The 22,121-nt window shown below is 37.2% G+C and overlaps 1 protein-coding gene across 4 annotated transcripts in view; it reads right to left on the bottom strand.

Annotated features, from left to right (window-relative positions):
- ENTREP2 (endosomal transmembrane epsin interactor 2) overlaps positions 1–22,121 on the bottom strand; it is a 447,475-nt gene that overhangs the window by 117,394 nt on the left and 307,960 nt on the right. For all 4 annotated transcript variants that reach the window (XM_055326667.1, XM_055326669.1, XM_055326668.1 and 1 more), the window contains one exon: positions 11,306–11,416. In XM_055326667.1, the coding sequence (XP_055182642.1) occupies positions 11,306–11,416 (111 nt within the window). The remainder of the gene's footprint in view (positions 1–11,305; positions 11,417–22,121) is intronic.

The following is a 22,121-nucleotide window of genomic DNA, read 5'->3' as shown; positions in this document are numbered from 1 at the left end:
ACCACCTACTCTTAGAATCTAGAAGATGAGAAAGAACCTCCCGCTGCTGGCCACCTGGGAGGATGAACACCACCCCAACCCACCCTCCCCATGCAGAGGGTGCAGCTTGTAGGAGCAGCTCAAGATGAGAAAGAGCCTGGAGCTCCCATGGCTGGGACGGGGTGGGGTGGGGGGCCAGGGGCACCCCTGGAAAGGTGGGGAGAGGGGAAGGGAAAGCATGGGAAGTCTGGGGTGGAGGAAGCCATACGGGAGGAAGTCACACCAAGATAAGCTATAAGGGAGGGTGGGGGATGTTAAGGACCACCACCTGAAGCTGTAGGAGAATAGAAAAATGAGGAGGCCTGGAAGGTAAGTGGGAAGCTGGATGGAGGAGGAGTGGGGCAAAAGGACTCCACAGAAACAGGAAAGAGGAGGGACCTGAGGCACTTGTGTGGCTCAGTAGTTTGAGCGTTTGCCTTAGGCTCAGGCCGTGATTCCAGGGTCCTGTGATGGAGTCCCATGTTGGGCTCCCTGCTCAGTGGGGAGCCTGCTTCTCCCTCTGCCTGTCACTGCCTCTCTCTGTGTCTCTCATGAATAAATAAATAAATACTATCTTAAAAAAAATATATATATATATATATATATATATATATGACCCGATCAAAGAAATCACAGGCCACAAGGAGGGCTCTCTGAACAGCATTCCAGGTGCAATGGAAAGCACAGGATTGAATTTATATTTTGAGAAGCTCTCCACACAAAAATCTGTGAATTAATTCTGAACCCAACACACTGAGAAAAGATAGACATATATACACATATGTATTTAAAAGACACATGCTTTCATGCAATAGTATTAGAAATTAACAGTAAAAAGATTTAAAAAAAAGAAACGAAAAAAAAATCTAGGTACCTAGAAAGTTAAGCACATAAATTTCAGTAATGCTTAGATTAAACAGCAAAGCAACAATGAATTATCATCTCATTGTAATTCAATGAAACTCAGGGAGAGAGCCCTGTGTACCTCTGTCATTCCACTACAAAAGGTAGAAAGTGAACAAAATAGTCCTTGGGGAAGTAGAAGGGGTTAATAAAATAAAACATGGTCAACGAAACAACTCAAAGAGTAATCATGGTTAATAAAACTGGCAGCTGGTTCTTTGAGGGGAAAACGATTTTTTAGAAGGGAAGCTTTCAGCCAAGGGAGAGGAAGCATAATCTAGCATTAGAAATCTGAGAAGACATCAACCAAAGGCTTTTAAAATTACAACAGCCTTATTGAGGTCCAAATCACATACAATTAACCTATTTAAAGTTTACAATTCATTGGTGTTTAGTATCTTGACAGAGTTATACAGGCACAGTCAATTTTAGGACATTTTTATCACTCCAAAAATAAACCTTAAGTTCTGCCCAAACCCCCCATCTTCCCTCATGCCCTCCAGCCTTCCCTCATGCTTTCTATGTCTATAGATTTGCTAAACAGTCATTTTTTAATTATTAAAGAACATTACCTGTAGCCTTATAACAATACAAGAGATGAAGTACACAATTTTAGAAATATATGTATAAGCAAAAGTACACAAAACAACATAAATAACACAATGACCCTATATAAAAATCTAAAAGCTGCCAAATCAACTCCCCAAAATGTAACAAACTGTAATAATTCCTGGGATATTTAAATGGTTTCAGAACACAGATCAAACCACATGCTTCCACATTCATTCCATGAAAGCAGCATAATTCCAATATAAAAACTGCACAAGTCACAACTAAAGGTAAATTGTAGATTGGTCTCATGTATGAATTTAGGCATACAACTCTTAAATAAAATATTAGCAATTTGAATGTAGCATAATAGGTTGTGTCAGAAGCGCTTGGACCAAGGAGGACCTATTTCCATAACACAAAGCTGGTTCAGCATTAGGAAATCTATTAATGCAAATCACTACATTAATAAAGTAAAAGAGGAATGTTGTATGGTCAGCTTCACAGATGCTGAAAGATGATGATAAAATTTACATGCATTCTTGATTAAAATTAAAATCTCCAAGAGCCAGGCCAGACAGAAGTGCTGTGAGTTATGAAGGGCACTTTTTCTCATAAGCTGACAGCAACCATTACGCTAAGTGGTGACTCCTCAGGTCAACCCCTTTCATTTTGAACCCCCTGAAAGTCAGGAATGAAACATGGTATGAAAACGGTCTCTTATGAACCAAACTTTTCCCTTGTGTATCCTCATGGTGAAAAAGAGGTAACAGAAAGTTTGGGCTGATCCAGATGTACTTGGGAAAGTGACCTGGAAGTTCTGGCTTCTTCTGTCACACTGCTTTCTTAGACACTACATATCAGTGTGGGAATGCTCTGCCCACCTCGCTCGCCCTTCAGGAGTCCACCTTATCAGGAAAGCTGTGTGTTGGGAGGCAGGCCTTGGGCCTCTGAGACTCCCACATGTTATAAAAACTGTTGGAAAACAGGCCATGGCTCTTCTGAGTCAGGGTAGCCTGTGCATACTTGAACCTCTTCTGTGAGAGTGGTACACAGCTTTGTAGATAAGGGCAAGGGAAGCTGTTGGGCCTCCTGATGATATGAAGGGGCTCTCCCTTCTTTATGCCCTGTGTCTTCCCTTGTGTCTTTCTATGAAGCTCAGTGGTTAGATTAAAAGCCTATTACATTGCAGGGTACTGAATGCCAACTTAAAACTCTTATCAATGGGGACATCTGGGTGACTCGGCGGGTGAGCATCTGCCTTTGGCTCAGGGCATGATCCTGGTCTGGGGATTGAGTCCCACATCGGGCTCCCTGTGAGGAGCCTCCTTCTCCCTCTGCCTATGTCTCTGCCTCTCCCTGTGTCTCTCAGGAATAAATAAATAAAATTAAAAAAAAATTTTATCAATGTAAAAAGCCAAGAGAAAATATACAAGCTATAAATTTGCATAATAGACGGGCAACACCCTTATGTTCACAGGTATATGGCAGTCCACCTGGACATGAAAAGATATGTTGGAAAAACTTTTAGAATGAATAAAAAGAGTTCTAGAAAACAAACAAAAATCAATACCACTTCTACTTTTGTAAAGATAGAGATGTACCTTTTCCTACTCCTCTAAGTACAACTAAAAAAACCCTGGACATTATGTATCAAATGTATATTAAAAGACTGGAAAGTATAAAGACAGACCGGTTAGGGACCCAGGACCCAGGGAAGGGAACAGCAATGAGTTTCCTGGATTTTCTTTTTGCCTCATATATCCTGTAGTTGGAGGAAGACCTGAAGACAGATACCCCTTTCCTGAACACCCACAGTATTGAGGAGACCACATGGAGAATTTGGGTTTCCACTGCACCCAGCAATAGGAGGTGCAATCCCTCCTCTTCCAGGTTAAATGAGCACCACACAGTGGTAATGAGACCACCTCCCAACCCCATGTTAGTATAAGCCACCTGGGGAGCAATAATGATGGATTCTCACCCTTCCTAGCAAGGCACGTATCAGTGGAGGCCTACTGGGGAAAGGCAACTCTTGCCCCCATCAAGGAGAAAATCATTCGTAGGATCTAGGGGTAGGTAAAGAATGCTTATACTTAACACCCAAAGCATGATCCATAAAAGCAAAATTGATAAATTAGACTTTATCAAATTAAAGACTTTTGCTCTTTCAAAGATCCCATTAAGAGGATGAAAAGGCAAACTATAGACTGGGATAAACATTTGCAAAGCACATCTTCAACAAAGGACTAGTATCTAGAATATAAAGAACTCTCAAAACTCAACAATATAAAGAAAACGGGCAAAAGATGTGATATATGACCAGACACTACACCAAAGAGGATATATGGAACACAATGAAGCACAGCAAAAGCTGCTCACCATCACTATTCATCAGGAAAACCACCACAAGACATAACTCCATACCATGAGAATGGCTCAAGTTAAAAAAAAAGTGACAACCCCAAATGGTGGCAAGGATGCAGAGAAATGGGACCTCTTATACACTGTTGGTCGGAAGGTAAAATGTGATTGACAATCTGGAAAACAGCTAGGCAGGGTCTCAAAAAAAACTAAATAGGTGCCTGCCGTACAATCCAGCAATTGTGTTCCTGGGTATTTATCTAAAAGAAATGAAAAATTATGTTCATGCAAAAACCTTTACATGAATGTTCATAGCAGCTTTATTTGTAACAGTCAGAAAGTGGAATTACTGCAAATGTCCCTCTCCAGGTAAATGGTTAAACCAACAGTGGTATATCCCGACAGTGGAATCTCACTCCATGGAGTAAACAGGAAGAAATTCCTGGTAGATGGCAGCAAACTGAATGAATTTCCAGAGGATTATGCTGAGTGAAAAGAGTCAATTCCAAAAGATTACATACTGTATGATTCCACTTATGTAACATTTTGAAAATTAAAAAAATAACAGAAATGGAGTATTCTAGCAGATTAGTGGTTGCCAGGGGTTAAGGAGGGAGTGGAGGTGGAAGGGAAGTGACGATGGCTATAGAAAAGCAACATGAGGGGACCTGTATGGTGGTAGAAATGTTCTGCATCTTCACTGTACCAGTATAAAGTAGCCTAGTAAAATGTTAGTAATGTGGGAAACTGGGAAAAGTGACATAGGTCTTTCTATATAATTTCTTTTTTTAAAAAAAAAGATTTTATTTATTTACTTGACACAGAGAGCACAAGCAGGGGAAGCAGCAGAGGGAGAGGGAGAAGCAGACCTCTCTCACCCACCCCCCGCAGAGCAAGGAGCCCATGTGGGGTTCGATCCCAGGACCCCAGGATCATGACCTGAGCCGAAGGCAAACACTTAAGTGACTGAGCCACCCAAGGGTCCCTCTCTGTATAATGTCTTGTAACTGTTTGCAAACCCATGATTAATCTCAAAATGAAAAGGTTAATTTAAAAAAATCAATAGCTTTCCTATACCATAGCAATAAGCAATTATAAAAAAATAAGAAAAATACCCTTGATATTAGCATCAAAAACTGCAAACAAATGAGAAAAGTTAATATAAAAAGTTTAACCACTTCATGAAGAAAGCTGTAAGACTTCCCTCACGACACAAAAGACCTGAAAACAGGAAAGAAATAATCCATATTTGGATTTAAAAACTTGATCTTCATAGAACTCAATTCTTCCCAGTGTATCTATTCCTTCAATGCTGCTTCTATGGAAAAACAAACAAAAAAAAAAAGCAGCTCAACCTCCCTAGTGACCAGAGTACGCAAATTAAAATAATGAGATTTTATTCTTCATCATTCAGAATCGCAAACATTTTCAGCATTGGTAATATCTAATGCTGGCATGGAGTAGGACATACTCATTCCTACAGACTGCAGGTGGAAGTATGTATGAATATAATCCTTTCTGGAAAGCAGTATCTATCAAAACTTTTAATGCATTTAGCCTTTGGGCCATCATCAATCCAAATTTTAGGAACTATCCTACATAAATATAGACAGGCTTGGCTACAGACTTATTTATAATAAGACTCCAGGGCAGCCAGGGTGGCTCAGCGGTTTAGCACCGCCTTCAGCCCAGGGCCTGATCCTCAAGACCTGGGATCCAGTCCCATGTCAGGCTCTGCCTGTGTCTCTGCCTCTCTCTCTCTGTGTCTCTCATGAATAAATAAATAAGATCTTTAAAAAAAAAAAAGACTATGGGCTCCAGCATAATTTATGAAATTAGAAGTTTGAGACCATGTAAGCACCTTGCAGTTGGTGGCTTGTTACATAATGTGTACAAGTTGCATCCATAGCGCAGCCCCGGTGGCGCAGCGGTTTAGCGCCGCCTGCGGCCCAGGGCGTGATCCTGGAGACCCCGGATCGGGTCCCACGTCAGGCTCTCTGTATGGTGCCTGCTTCTCCCTCTGCCTGTGTCTCTGCCTCTCTCTCTCTCAGTCTCTATGAATAAATAAATAAAATCTTTAAAAAAAAAGTTGCATCCATAGAATCTAATGCAGGAATCAAAAACACAGGCTAGATATGAAGCTATTTCTCAGTTTTACATATAGAAATTTCCATAAGGGTGCATGCCACCTGAGATAATAAGGGGTTTTCTAATACTTCTGTAGTTTTTAATTTTTCAATGGATACATTTCAAATAAACAAAATAGATATATTTCTGGAAAAATATAACAAGAAAGGAAGAGAAATAGAAAATATAAAGCAGTATGAATACAAATAAAAGGAATAAGAACATAGATATTGACCATAGACACTTTTAAGACAATTCAATGCATTACTTTCTATTAATAAATGCGGAAAGATCAATACATGTTAATAATACAGACATTGTCAAAAGCTTAGAAATAGGGGCAACTGGGTGGCTCAGTGGTTGAGCGTCCGCCTTTGGTACAGGGGGTGATCCCAAAGTCCTGGGATTGAGTCCCACATCAGGCTCCCTGCAGGGAGTCTGCTTCTCCCTCTGCCTATGTCTCTGCCTCTCTCTGTGTGTCTCTCATGAATAAATAAATAAAACTCTTAAAAAAAAAGTTTGGAAAGAAATAGAAAAAAGCTGGAGTAGAAAATGATGCCAAATAACTGTTTTATAAAATAGTGTTGGACCCAGAGAAATATATACTTGAGTGTCAATATCCATCAAGGAACAGTAAATTCCCCAGGTTTCATTTATTCAACTAATTTTTATGAAATTACTACAATCATGAAACAAAGTATGGAAGGGCAGGAGAAAACCAAAAACTATAAATTAACTGCATGAATTGAATGAAAAATATAAAACGAAAATCACGAATGAAAGTGAAATATAATAAATAAAGTAAACTGATAGAATCCAATAATATTTTTAAAGACTATGGGGATTTCAATCCAATTATGCTCTATGTTGCTTAATTTGGAGAATCTATGAGTATAACCTGTCATACCAATGGATCAAAATAAAAAATATATAATCTTAACAGATGTCCAAAGAAAACTTGATAAAATTCAACCTCCATTTGATTTTTAAAGACTGTTAGTAAAATATGAATGGAAAATTATCACCTTCATGTTATAAAATGGCTATCTGAAACTATCGTTCAGCATCATGTTTGACAGTAAATCATTATACTCAGGAACAAAAAGTAGACAACAAAATGCCATTAATATCTAATGTTATTTTGATAATTTTAGACAAAATAACTACATGGCATAACAAAACAAACACAAACCCTGGAAAGTAGAGACAATATTATAATTATTTTTTCTGACAGGCTATGGATCAAAGACTCAATTGTACATTCAATGGCACATACTATTAAATATAAATAATAAAAAATCACTAAAAGTCTTATCTGCCATTAGGGGCCTCTTGCAATAAAAAAATAATAGTTTTTAGGGACACCTGGGTGGCTCAGCGGTTGAGTGTCTGTCTGCCTTTGGCTCAGGGCGTGATCGAGTCCCACATCAGGCTTCCTGCGTGGAGCCCACTTCTTCTATGTCTCTACCTCCCTCTCTCTGTGTCTTTCGTGAATAAATAAATAAAATCTTTAGAAAAAAATAATATTTTTTTAAAATGCACCCACCAGAGCAGCAGGTTATTTAAAATTTATAACACTAAACTTTAAAAAAAATACGGAAAGTCCACATGTGTATTTATTAAAACTATAAAAACATAATGATACTTATAGCAAACTACACGCAAGATCTATGAAATATGTAAAGATTAAAAAGTGAAACCCTAAGATTCTGGGAAGAAAACAGGAAAACACTTATAATTTCAGATAGGGAAATGCTTTTCTAGACAAAACATATAAGCCAGAAATCATAAGGGTAGAAATATATAAACGAATAAAATCAATTTGAGTATGTGAAATTACCACATAAGAAAGAATACCAAAAAAAGTAAAAAAAAAAAAAGAATAACAAACTATGAAAAAACCATATATAACAAAAATGCATATAACAATGGGCCGTTTCCTTAATATACCAAGTGCATTTATAAATCAATTGTGAATAGCAACATCCTCACAGAAAAATAGGCAACATAAATAAACTGGCAGTTAGCAATTAAAGAAATCACATCTAAATAAACATACAAGATGCTCAACTTTACTTTTATTTTTTTTAAAGATTTCATTTATTTATGAGAGACAGAGAGAGAGAGAGAGAGAGAGAAGGGCAGAGACACAGGCAGAGGGAGAAGCAGGCTCCATGCAGGGAGCCCGACTTGGACTCGATCCCGGGTCTCCAGGATCACAGCCTGGGCTGAAAGTGGCACTAAACTGCTGAGCCTCCCCGGCTGCCCTACTTTTAATTAAAGAAATGCAAATTCCACATTAAGATCTTCCACTTTTGTCAGACTGGCAAGGACCAAAAAATATTCTGATGATACACAGAAGTTTGCATGCATCTGGGAAATCGGCCACAGTCATGTACTGTTGGCAAGAGTCTGGTATCCCATCTTCGGAGGTTAATACAGAAATAAAATTCTAAATTTAAAGTGCACTCTTAAGTTTTGACTGAAAGGACACACTTAGTAATTTTTTCTCGAGATCTGCTCGCACATTCTACTCTGGTTGGCCACTGTACCTCTTACACTTAGTTCCCACGGCAGCAGCACAGCCACTCTATTTGTGGAGTAATGAATGTGCACAAAGGGTAATCTTCTCTGCCATGTTTGTTTTAGCAGAACACTAGAAACATCCCTAACCTGTCCTTCATTAAGTGGCAGTTAAATAAATTATCCTGCATCCATCCATCCAGTGGAATTCTCTGCTGCTCTCTATTTAACAGCTGGGCAGATCTCCAAGTGCTGTTATACAAATGTCGCCAAGCTACACGGCTGGCTGACAAAAGCAATGTGAATAATGATGTTTAGAATAGACTCCCCATGAGTGTAAAAATGATAATACATAAAATAAGCATACAAAATGTCTGACTACCAAAAACTTTCTAGAAGGGGATGAGGATTTGGAATGTATATATACATATATATATATATATATGTATATATACATACATATGCAGATTAAATGAGTTAATTTTTAATAATCCATAGGAAAAGGACAAACACACATATAGATACAGAAATGCACTAGGTGTCCTAAAGGAAAACAAGAACTGCACTGAAGGATTTATAAAAACAATTTGGAGAAACGAAAACACAATGCTCCTGAAGAAAACACGGTATTGCTCCTGAATGGGAAAACACGGTATTGTTAACACATGAATTCTCTTCCAAGGCAATCTATAATTTTAATGTGATTCCAGTTCAACTCTCAAATCTATTGCTTTTGAGCCTTGACCCAAAAAATTTAAAACTCATCTGGAGGCTAACTTCTAAGAATATTTTTGAAAAGTTGATTAAAGTCTGGAATGGAGGAGTACCTGGGTGGCACAGCAGGTTAAGCATCCAATTCTTGGTTTCAGCTCAGGTCATGATCTCCCGATTGTGAAATCAAGCCCTGTGCCGGGCTCTGGGTTCAGCATGGAGTCTGCTTCATATTCTCTCTCCCTTTCCATCCCCCTCTCTCAAATCAATAAATAAACAAAATCTTTTTTAAAAAGTGTCTGGAAAGGGAGTGGGATTAAGTTTAGGATTAAGGTTTAAAGTCAGAAAAATGTTGATGATTCCATGGTACTATATAAGCAAGATGTATGTGAAAGTGCACTTGTGTACATGATGTTCCTTTAATTTACTTAGGGGTTTCCTGAAGGCAGAAAGGAATAAAGGAAATTGAATCTACCTGCTTTATCTTTTCATGCTGCTGTGACATAGGAAAAGAGGGTCTGAGATGAAGACCTAGAGGGATCAGCCTTTCTAGGCAGGGTACAATGTGGGCCTTCTGTTTGGTCTAGACCACTGTGCCCTGTCACTTCTCATCACCCTAAACACTGTGTCCCACACACAAGGCCTTGCATTAAAAAATGGGGATCAGAAGAAAAATGGCCAGCCTCTTGTCAGTTGCCAGATGTTATCTTATTCACAGGATCTAGTATTTAGGAATAAAGGGGCTGACCCTAGCTATGGAGACAAGTTGGCAAGGTGGCGCTATACCACCTTGGTATATGAAAGTATGAATTACTTTCTGTATAAAGTATGAAAGTGTGAAAGTATAAACTACTTTCTGATGGTGGTGGGGCTCCAGGTTTTATCAATTATTAGAAGTCATGAGCAATACTGCACCATACCAAGGATACTCAATATATCACATCGGGATAAAATCTGATCAGTGTGGTCTAGGCCACACTGAACAGAAAATAACAAGACGAAGCTCTCACAATGAGTTTTTTGGAACTCAGTTAGGTGCCTCTGCATTGAAACTGTGCCAACTTACACTCATCCTTCTAGCTTTGATGGATAAAAACTGTAGAGAGCAGCAGGCTTCCCAACAGCTGCTCCTTTGAACTCAGACAGCATGGCCACAATAAAAGGAAGCATGGCTCTGCTACAAGAAAAGCAGCAGATAATTCAGGATGGCCCCTGACCTCTCAGAAATCACAGCTGCAAGCCCAGCAAATGCACAGGCAGCTGTGGAGGAGAATAGTTCTAAAAGGTAGCCCTGCGTCTCCAGGATAAATCAGGAAATGCAAGTGTCCACATCTGGCAGCCATGGTCATATTCCGGAGTTAAACTAACCCTTACTGAACTTGACTGTCCCACCCGGAAGCACATGTTACCATCTCGGGAGCTAAGTCACTATATGGAATGAAGCTTCTACCTGGCAAACTATGTACTGATCCCATACTATGTACATAGCACACTGTCTACCATTTTCCTAGATCTAAAAGATAATCTACTTTTTGAAAACAAAACAAACAAACAAAATGTGAACTAAATTATTTCAATGGACCCATTATCAAACATATATGTATATGGCACTTAAAACTGACTTACAAAATTTATTTTTAAAAATTCAGTGCAGAGAAAAATCAATGCAACAAACGCCAAAATATAATCATTACTAAAAACATTTACTCTCAAACAGTACTATACTGTGATCCTTAGAAATACACTATTAGCAACTGACTTACAAGTAGGACAAGGTTTAGTTTGAAATAATTTTTAGAAATGAATCAACTTAAATTCCTTCCTGTTGATAATGGAGTCGGTCAAAGGTGTATCAATCTAAAAGGAAGGCAGGATGGATTTTTTATGTCAGTTTGGCTAGGCCATAAGCCCCCGGTTTTTCAATGTTGCTGTGAAGGTATTTTGTAGATGTCATTAAAGTCCATAATCATTTGACTTAAAAAAAATTCATTATGCAATTATAAGACATCAGACTAAATCCAAGGATATAATCAAATTTATTTTTGAAATTACTTTCAGGCAAAATCAAAGCCTATGACCTTTTCTAAAAGGTTTGCATTTCATTACTCACCAACTGACAGCCTTCTAGGGAGTTGACTAGCTGAGCATTCTGACAGGAGAGAATTGAACCAGCCAAATTCAGCATTACACACACTGCAGAGAGCAGCATGAAAAAGGTTATCTGGAAATAAACCAAACAAAAATTTATTATTCACTTGGAGAAGTTTGAAGGAAAAGTGACTTGGCTTCAAAGAAGTTTTAAGTTGATCAAATAATTACATGAGTAATAGTTGCATTTTTTAAAGGATTGTATTATTTCTCAAAGTTTGATTTACACTGTAAAATATTTTAAAGGCTAAACTTGAAAATACACGAGACAGTCTCAAAATACTTTTATATCATCTCAAAAATAACACTTCAGAATTTAGTAAAGAAAACCAACAGAAAGAAGTTTATTAGGAGGCCTTTAAATTTAATTTTTTATGGAAAATTTCATACCTATGCAAAACCAGAGAAGAGAGCTTAATGATGCCCCACCATGTACCTATCATCCAGACTCAACCACTAACTCTAGATTATTTTGTAGTAAATATCAGACATGATATAATTTCATCCTTTCAGTGTATATTTCTAAAATAAGACTTTTTGAAAATATAACCAAATTAATGTCATCACCTCTAGAAAAATCATTCATTAACATCAAATGTTCAGAGTACACATTTCTTTAATTGTCTCAATTTGTTAAAATAAGTTTACAAGGATACAAAGGAGCTCCATATAGTACAATTGGTTGTTCTGAATCTTGATCATTGTTTTTAATATTTTCAGTTGTTAGATACAACATATCATAACATCATACTGATGTTTTTGATTCAAATTTAGAACCACGGAGTTTTTACTTAATCACATCAAACTTATATCTCTATTTCCTTCCAACCATGCCAAAAATCTTATTTCTCATTGCAATTATCCATCCGATTCAATCTCATGATACCCACACAACAGTCCCAAAATAACAATACTAGTACTAGCACTAAAAACATGATTATTGAAAAGTTTAAAATAAAAAAATATATATTTTATTTATTTATTCATGAGAGACATACAGAGAGAGGCAGAGACATAGGCAGAGAGAGAAGCAGACTCCAGGCAGGGAGCCTGATCTGGAACTTGATTCCAGGACTCCAGGATCACGACCTGAGCTGAAGGCAGACTCTTAACTGCTGAGCCCCCCAGGCGTCCCACAGTTCAAGATTTGTATATTTCTTTCTATCCTTAGAGTACATTCTACCAAGAAAAAGTAGTCAAATTATGGTGTTTTAGAGTCACTAGAGTTCCTTGATGTGTGCTTATGCTACTGACTGAGAACACAGATTCATTTTTTTTATTGTTAGTTTTTTTTTTAATTTAGTTTTGTTTGGAACTGTATAAAAGGATTCTGAAGTCAAATACATTAAGTTTCAAACAAGTCTAGTTTTTATTCTAATCTCCATTTTGTTCCCTTGCTTCTCCTATAGGTAGCCATTTATTTTTAAATCTTATCCTTCCATTATTTGGTTTTTAGTAAAGACAAATAAATATTAGCATTCTATACGTATTTTCTCCATCCACTTTTATTTGACCAAATATCGTGGAAAGCACTTAATAAGAGTACACAGAAATATTCCTTTTTTAGCTATATAGTACTTCATTGCTCAAATGTACCATAGTTTATTCAACCAGGTTCCTATTGATGGATATTTGGGTTGTTTTGGTCTTTTGTATTTTACGGTAAATAATGTTGCAACAAACAGCCATATTCATTTTTTTTTTTTAAGATTTACTTATTTATTTCAGAGAGAGAGAGCAGGAGGGAGGAGCGGAGGGAGAGAGAGTAAGCGAACTCCATACTGAGCAGTGAGCCCAACGCAAGGCTTCACCTCACAACCCTGAGGTCAGGACCTGAGCAGAAACGAAGAGTTGGTCGCTTAACAGTCTACGCCACCCAGGCACCCCTCCATACATCTTTTTAAATGATTGCCAATATGACTTTGGTATATATGCTTAGGAAGAGGATTGTTGGATCAAAAGATAAATATTTAATTTCTCTAGACACTGCCAAATTCCCTAACATAGAAGTAATATCATTTTTTTCATTCCTACCAGCAATGTATTAAAAGTAAGAAGGTCTTAATTTTTTATTAATACCTAAAATATTTTGAAAAAAATACCTAAAATGTTTTGGCTAAATAAAGTATAGGAAAAAATCAGTATTATCATTTATTACTCATAAATATATCTCCACCAAATATAGCAAAATTTCTTTTTCCTTTAAAATACACACACAGGGTAGAAAACAAAAGAGGATATTTTGTTAATTTAGGAAATATTTCAAGTTCATGTTAGTAATATTTCAGTAATGATTCTAGTAGCTGTAGATTTTTACAGCATCCTGTGAGATTTGGCTGCACAGAGGTGAGCATTAATTTTCTACATTTAGATGTCACAACAGTACCATATTATCAATCAAATAATATAGAAATGAGCTAGTCCACAAAGTTTCAAAACGGTGCTCAGAAATAATTGTTAAAAACATTGGGACAGCAATCTACACAGAAGCCAAGAAAAGAGACTATTGTGAGACACAGGTGGTATTCAACAATATAGAAAGTTGAGGAACGCTAGAAAGTTGAGGAACAAAAGGGATACGATTTTTTTTCATGTTTACTCTTGAAAAAATTGTGGTAAAATACAAAACAAAAAATTTACCATGTTTTAAATTATTTATTTATTGTGATTGGACATAACATGGAACGGACCACTTTAATGGTTTTTGTGTGTACAGTTCAGTGGCATTAAGTACATTCACATTGTCATTCAGCCACCATCACCGTCCGTCTCTAGAACTTTCTCATCTTCACAGACTGAAACTCCATGCTCATTAAACACTAACTCCTCACTCACTGTTCCCCTCAAATCCTGGAAACCAGTAGTCTACATTCTTTCTTTATGAATTTGACCACTCTTGGGATTTCATATAAGTGAAACTATACAGAATTTGTCCTTTTGAACCTTTTTTCACTTAGCATAATATGTTCAAGATTCATCCATGTTGTACTAAATGTCAGGATTTCCTTCTGTTTTAAGGCTAAGCACTAAAAGTATAAAACTCTTAGAAGAAAACATAGAAAGCTTTATGGCATTGGATTTGGCAATGATTTCTTAGATATGGCAGGCAGCAAAAGAAAAAACTAGGTCTTTGATCCTTTGTGAATTATTTTTTTGCATATGGTATAAGGTAAGAATCCAACTTCATTCTTTTGCATGTAGAAATACAGTTTTCCAACACCATTTGTTGAAAAGATTGTCTTTATCCCATTGAACAATCTTGGCACCCTTGCCAAAAATCATTTGACTGTATTTGTGAGGGTTTATTTCGTGGCTCTCTATTCTATTCCATTGGCCTATATGTCTGTCATTAACACCAGTAACATGCAGTTTTGAGTATTGTTTTACAAAAAGTTTTGAAATCAGAAGTGTGAGTCCTCCAGTTCATTCTTTTTTGAGGATGCTTTTGTTATTGGGGGGTTGCTTAAAATCTCATATGAATATTAGGATTGGTTTTTCTCTTTCTGAAGACAAATGTTGGGATGTTGATAGGGATTGCATGGATCTGCAGATCACCTTTGGCACCTTTCAGCCTATTAAAATATTAAGTCTTCTAATCCATGAGCATGGGATGTCTTTCCATGCATTTATGCATTCTTTAATTTCGTTCAGCAATATTTGATCATTTTCAGTGTCTTTCACCTATTTGGTTAAGTATTTAATTCTTACCATGTTATTGCAAATGAAATTATTTCCTAACTCCTTTTTCAGATTGTTCATTGCTAGTCTATAAAAATGCAATTGATTGTTGTACTTTGATTTTATATCTTGCAACTGTGCTGAATTCATTTATCAATTCCAAGAGTTTTTTTTTAATGGAACCTTTAGAGATCTACCTGTAAAATCATGTCATCTGTAGCAGAGATGATTTTACTTCTTCCTTCCCAGTGTGGATATATTTTATTTCATTTTCTTGCCTAACTGGATTTTCAATACTACGTTCAACAGTAGTGGTGAATGTGGGCATCCTTGTCTTGTTACTCATCTTAGAGGAAAAGCTTTCAGTGTCTCATCATTAAGTGTTAGGTCACCTGTGGGTTTTTTTATATAGTGCCTTTACTATGTGAAGGAAGTCTTCTGTTTCTTGCTTGTTGAGTGCTTTTACCACAAAAGGGTGTTGAATTTTTTCAAATCCCTTTTCTACATCAACTAAGATGATCAATCTTTTTTAAAAAATTAATTCTGTCAATGTGGCATATTACACTGATTTTCATGTATTTAATCACCTTGCATTTCAGGAACAAATCCCACTTGGTCATAGTGAAAAAATAAGATTTTAATTTTTGTATGTAAACAAGGTCATGACATTTATTTTGAGACCATACACCTTGACTCTATTCTGGTGTTCTACCTTTTCCGTTATCCTTCTAGGGCACATATACTATAGGCATTGATTCACAAAAGGTGGGGACCTAAGGTTGTTTTAAACCTCAGATAGTCACAGACTTTGCATGCTCACGCCAGGGCTTTTTTAACAGGTCAGATCTTTAAAAACAATTCGATTTTTTTTTTTTTGGTGCCATGTGCCAATAGCCACACCTATACTTGTTTTCTAGGTATACATCTTAGATTCGCTATATATATCTTATCATGTTCCTCTTTCTCTCTCTACTTGATTGTGTACTGTCGGTCTTCATGTATTTGATGGACAGACTACATTTAAACTTTCTCTCATCTTGTCCTTTAAAAAATATGAGACATCCAACTCCTAGTTACTAAACCGCTTTAATACATTCATGTGTATTGACAATGGGAGTGACAACTATACCATAGATTTGATTTTTGCCCCAAGAATGTGGTTTAATTTGCTTTTGTAACTCAGTTTTATTTTTCATTGGTTGGTGATTCAGAACCACTTGCATATCCATACACTTCTGGATTCTCTGTATTCTATTCATCCCTGAACATATACCAGCCAAGTGTCTTCCAATTTCGTCTCTTTCCTAAAAATTTTGCTAGATGCAGCCACAGGCACCAGCATTCATGCTACTACCACTGTTTTCTAACTTTAGAATTACAGGTTCATTAGGTGTATAATCTGCTTCTTCAAGTTATCACAAAAGTCGCTTTTACCAAATAGTTTTCCATTATACAACATGTATGGTCATCTTTCCAACCTCCTCTGAATCAGGGTAAGATTTCTGGATCAATTTCTGGACCAATCAGGATAGGATAGGTTAAAAATAACTCTAAAATCTCAGTGGCCTAACACAATGGAAGTGTACTTTTTAATTTTTGTTATATAGCAAAACAGGTCAAGTGGTTTTTGCCCCAGGTTCACTTAGGCACTCAAGCCAGTGAAGGCTTTACTTTAGCGATGCTCCTACAATAATTTCAGCCATGGAACTTAAAGTTCCTGCCTGGGGATGTCACATGCAATAGCTGTTCACATTTCATTGGCCAAATAAGCCACATGACCAAGCTCTACATCCAAAGGATGGGGAAGTACAGTCCTACCATATGCTCTGAAAAGAAAGAACTGGATGATTTGTGAACATCCCTAATAACCACAACATCCATATACTGCTCTTATACTGTAAATTCCCACTGTGTTATCTAATCTAAGAACATGAAGTATGGCTCCATTTATGTTGATGACTCTTATTTTTGTCTTTCTCCCAGCCCTATGCTACCATTATATGAACAACTATCTGCTCAACATTTCCCCCTGGATATCCCAGAGCTTCCTCATAATCACTTAGCACAGAAAATCAAAATCAGGAAAATCCTCCTGAAATGTTGCCCAACTATCAGCATCACAAGTCTCCTTAATTTCCCACATTATAGGTGTGAGATGTCTGTCACTCATCCTTCCTTATTCTGACTGCACCCAATAAATCAGCAAGTCCTATTAATTCTACATAAGAAATCTTGCCATCTCCACTGGTGCTATAATTTCAATGATCATCATCTTCTCCATGGTGGCTTTTCTTTGTTCTTCTTGCCTCTGGTCTTGAATCCCTGGACTCTGGAACCAGAATTATCTTATTAAAATATGAATGGATTATCAAGAGCAGAGTCCTCTGTTTTATTCACTGATGACCTCAAGACCATAGCCAAGCATTTGATCTGTATCTGTTGAATGAGTGAATGAATGAATGAATGAATGATGTCACTCCTGTGCTCAAAATCCTTCAGTAGTATCTCTCTGCCTTAATAAAACTCCTTGGCTTGGATTTCCAAGACCCAATAAACCTTGTAAATGGCTGACCTGGCCTTTTCCTATTTCCTCAGCCTGTCCCCAGGTTTTCCTGCCACACCCTCTACCATCTAGCCATAGTATCTCTTAATTCCTGAAAATCTTCAAGTTTCTGTTCACGTTATTTTCTTTTCCCAAAACTGCATGCTGCTTTGCCTGATTCTTACTCTTCTCTAAGCCATCATCTGATATTGACCTCTTCTGAGAAGCCTTCATCGACCCCTGTAGATGAGGCTGGATTCTCTACTATAGAAGCAGAGATCATGTGTATCTTGCCCACAGCTGCATTCTCAGCGACTAGTTCACAGCAAGTGTTGAGAAATGTTTACTGAATGAATACAAGGTTGTAGGGAGAAATCCATAGGCAGCAGCTGCACAATGATCAAAATGGAAATGAGTATCTGCAAGAAGCAAGGCAGGGAGGAAACAATGTCACTGAAGATCAGCTTGACAGTTCATCAAACACTTATTGCATATATGCCAAGCAGAGGGCAAGATGACTAAATGTCAGCTCTTATATGACTATGCAAGAAGGGATTAATGAACCATTCATTAACTCCTTCAGCATATTTTGAGCCTCTATCAGGAGCCAGATGCTGTAAAAAGTGGTGTGGATGCCAAAACAGATAGATGCAGACTCCCCTCTCTGGTCAAGGTCCAATAAAATCACCCAGACTCTAATCTGACTGCCCACAGTCTGGTATATTTTAGGGAATGACTTTGACCTGGGAAAGGTCCTTTGTCTTTACATCGTCAGAGATCAGTACTGCTGCAATGGCTCTCCTAGACTCAATTTCAAGTGTTACTACAAAACCAAATTAATTTGTGGACATGGACATCAAGATATGGTTTTAGTCCATAGAAAACTCTTCTACTTAGATTTTCAAAACTTTCAGTTCAATCCCAAGCAAGCAATGAACACACATTTTGGTAACTACAGAGCTACTGATAATCTGTAGCAGAATAAATTCCATTTGGAGTCCATTAACTTTTTGGTCGTAGAATAGGGAAAAACTATTTTGAACATCTGAGACCAAGACAAAAAAAAATTAAGTTATTAACCATGGATCTAAATATTTAGGCAGATTATTAGTCTAACAATGAAAAAAAATTTAAACCATAAAAGCTAATTAGTCCTTTAAAACATATCTTATGAAACAAAATACACTGGGATATTAGTAAATGAGATAGGAAAAGGGGACTGAGCATATAATGGGCTAGATGTAAATGCAGGGCAACACAAGGGGAAAAAAATCCAACAAATGATGGCTAGAGTTGTCATAAACTCAGCAATTTCTCATAGGAATTGGATCCTCCGAATCCATGTTTGCTGCCTTCACAAATGCCAAAACACAACTGATAACATTTAACTATAATATCTCTCATATAAGGGCAAGAAACAATGACTCATTCTTTCCTTAAAAAAAAAAAAAGTGCCTAGGGGCACCTGGGTAGGCTCAGGGGTTGAGCATCTGCCTCCAGCTCAGGGCATGATCCCAGGGTCCTGGGATTGAGTCCCCTTGAGTCCCCGCATCAGGGCTCCCTCCTGGGAGCCTGCTTCTCCCTCTGCCTATGTCTCTGCCTCTCACTCTGTGTCTCTCATGAATAAATAAATAAAACCTTAAAAAAAAAGTGCCTAAAATGAAAATCTAAATTGCCAAATAAGGAAAAGGCATTTTTAAGTTTTAGAGGGTACTTGTGTAGGCCTATTTCCCAGTGAGAAAAAAAGGAAAGCTCACAAAAGGTACAAAACGAGATAACTACCATGAAAAGACTCACCAGTAAACACAGTGATTGTGTTGCTCTGTTATCATAAAAGGTCAGCTCTTTCCTTTAAGTTTACCTTCCAGTTCATCTTTAGAAATCAGCATGTTTTGCAGTCTTCAAGCTGTCATTACACTAATTCTATATGGCTTGTATGTTCTTTCTTCATATGGCCTAACATTTAAACCTTCTCAAATCTCTTCTTCCCATATAAAACAAAACAAATAAAACAGATTTACAAATGTGTATGGAAGCTCACTGTATTCCCTCATCTGCCCTTAGGGCTAGACAATTTATAACCAGAGAACAGGATTTGCTATTCAGAGACTGGAGTATCCCAAGACTGGGCTAACTACAACAGAGCTCTGAAATGGCCAACTTAGTACTTGTTCTGTTAAATAAATGGGAAGGAAATAATGAAAAATCCTATTTTTCTCATCATGTACTCATAATAGGATCTTTCCAACAGTGACAATTCTCTATACAGTTATGCAATAGGATGACAAGGTTTTATTTACATGCTCAAAGTAAAGCTATATGCCGATATAAACCAAGAATTCATATTATATTTAAAACACTAGAGTTTGGTGCTCGCTTCGGCAGCACATATACTAAAACACTAGAGTTTGCATGAAATCTCAAGGAGCCCTGAATAACCAAAACTACTGGCCAAAACTGGCGCTTGGAGTATAACCAAAAAAAAAAAAGAGTGAAAGCAAAAATAATGGTGAGACTGCAAAAGCGGATATAAATGAAGATGCTAAAGAACTATTTTTAAATCAAAGGAAAATACTAAGAAAACTTTAATATATCAGAAAATAGATGAAAACATTTTCTAGAAAATAAAGAGACCAAAAGTAATTTGAAGAGAAAACCTGAACATCCCATTAATGAAATAAAATCAGTAGTTCAAAATCTACCCACCAAAAACTCCAGGCCTAGAGCCTCTTACAAGATGGGTTTCTTCAAAACCTTCAAAAACATGCAATCCTTCTCTAATATGGCAAAAGAAAAGCAGCCCAACCATTTATGAGAATGGAACAATGTTTTTTATTTCCTGGGCAATTCAGTGCTAAAGCCATGAAGTAGAACAGAGCAAGATACACGTAGGAGGGGAATGAAAGACAAGAAGCCCAGGAAGGAGCTGGAGCCCAAGCATTGAGGTGGGTGTAAGCCCAAGAGGGCAGCTCCTGTGGGATGTTAGCTCAGCACTAGGGAGTAAAGGGCTCCCCACGTGGGAGGGTGGGGGCAGTCACAACAGGAGACTGGTTACATATAGGGGGATTAATCAAATACACTTGTATAAGGATAATGGGATCTGAGTTACTCATTATCGGAGAGAAGATAGGTACAAATAGAGAAAGGGGGGAAAACCAGAAGAACACTGGTATTAGAATGGAAATGACGTTATCAATATAATCTCAGAGTTTTCAGTAGATAATAGATCCAGAAAGTAAGGAAGTGCTCACAACGGGGGGCATGCTGAAGACAAACAAGTCAGCTTTAAAAGGTTTCCACTGGCCAAATCAGAGATGATTTGAATATCAAAATAAAAGTTTCTAACCCATCAGTCTACAGAGATAAAAACAATGAATCAATTAAAAATTTGGTGCAGAATATTTACAAAGTCTCAATAACAGGAGAAATTGAAATCTTGTGCCACTGATAGGATCCAAAAAGAAGCATCCTTCCTGATAGAGATGGGTAACTTGAATCTGATCATGAAACAATAGCAGACAAACCCCAACTGCAGAGGTTCTACAAAATAACACCTGTAGTCCTCAGGCATCAAGATCATAAAAATCAAGGACTAAGGAACTGTTTGCAGATTGAAGGAGACTAAAGAAACATCATAACTAATGCATTCAAATAGCTTGGAGGGATAAAATTCCTTGCACTGTAATTCCTTACAACTTTTTTAGGTATTAAATCAAAAATAAATAAGTAAATAAAATAAATAAGTGCAATCTCAAAGCCAGTAATGCAATGCAATATAGGAAATTTTTTTTAAATATTTATTTATTTTTTTATGATAGACATAGAGAGAGAGGGGCAGGGACACAGGAGGGGGGAGGAGCAGGCTCCATGCGGGGAGCCCGACGTGGGACTCGATCCCAGGACTCCAGGATCGCATCCTGGGCCAAAGGCAGGCGCCAAACTGCTGAGCCACCCAGGGGTCCCCGCAATATAGGAAAATTATAGGCTAATTTCCCCTTATGACTATTATGACTAAAGACATAAAATTTATAAATTTTTAGCAAATAAAAAAGTTGTTTTAAAATGTATCATTCAAAAAAAAATAAAATAAAATGTATCATTCACAAGAAGAATTTGTCCCAGGATTGTTAGATATCAGAAAAACCTATCAGTGTTACTACCCTAAACTATATCAAAAAGTATACTGAACTTACAGAGTAAAATAAAAATTGAATCACATTAGATTAATAAAAAGCAGGATACAAATTTAAAAAGCTATTCATAATTTGTCAATACTACTAAGCAAGCTAGGAATGGGGGGAAATTTAAAAATACAAGTAAACATACTTATGGGGGAAAAAAACTAAAAGCAAACATAGTTGGTGCAGAACTTTAAAAATGATTCTCTTTAAAAATCAGGAACAAGGAATCAGGTACATCCTTGAAACCTGTTACCATTTCATTTCATGGGACACCTGGGTGGCTCAGTGGTTGAGTGTCAGCCTTCAGCTCAGGGTGTGATCCCGGGTCCTTGGATAGAGTCCTGCATCGGGCTCCCAAGGGGGGGGTGGGTGGGATG

Source organism: Nyctereutes procyonoides, unplaced genomic scaffold (genome assembly GCF_905146905.1).
Source record: "Nyctereutes procyonoides isolate TBG_1078 unplaced genomic scaffold, NYPRO_anot_genome, whole genome shotgun sequence".
NCBI classification, from domain to species: Eukaryota; Metazoa; Chordata; class Mammalia; order Carnivora; family Canidae; genus Nyctereutes; species Nyctereutes procyonoides.
Note: the sequence above shows the minus strand (reverse complement) of the source record. Positions and strands in the feature narration are given on the sequence as shown.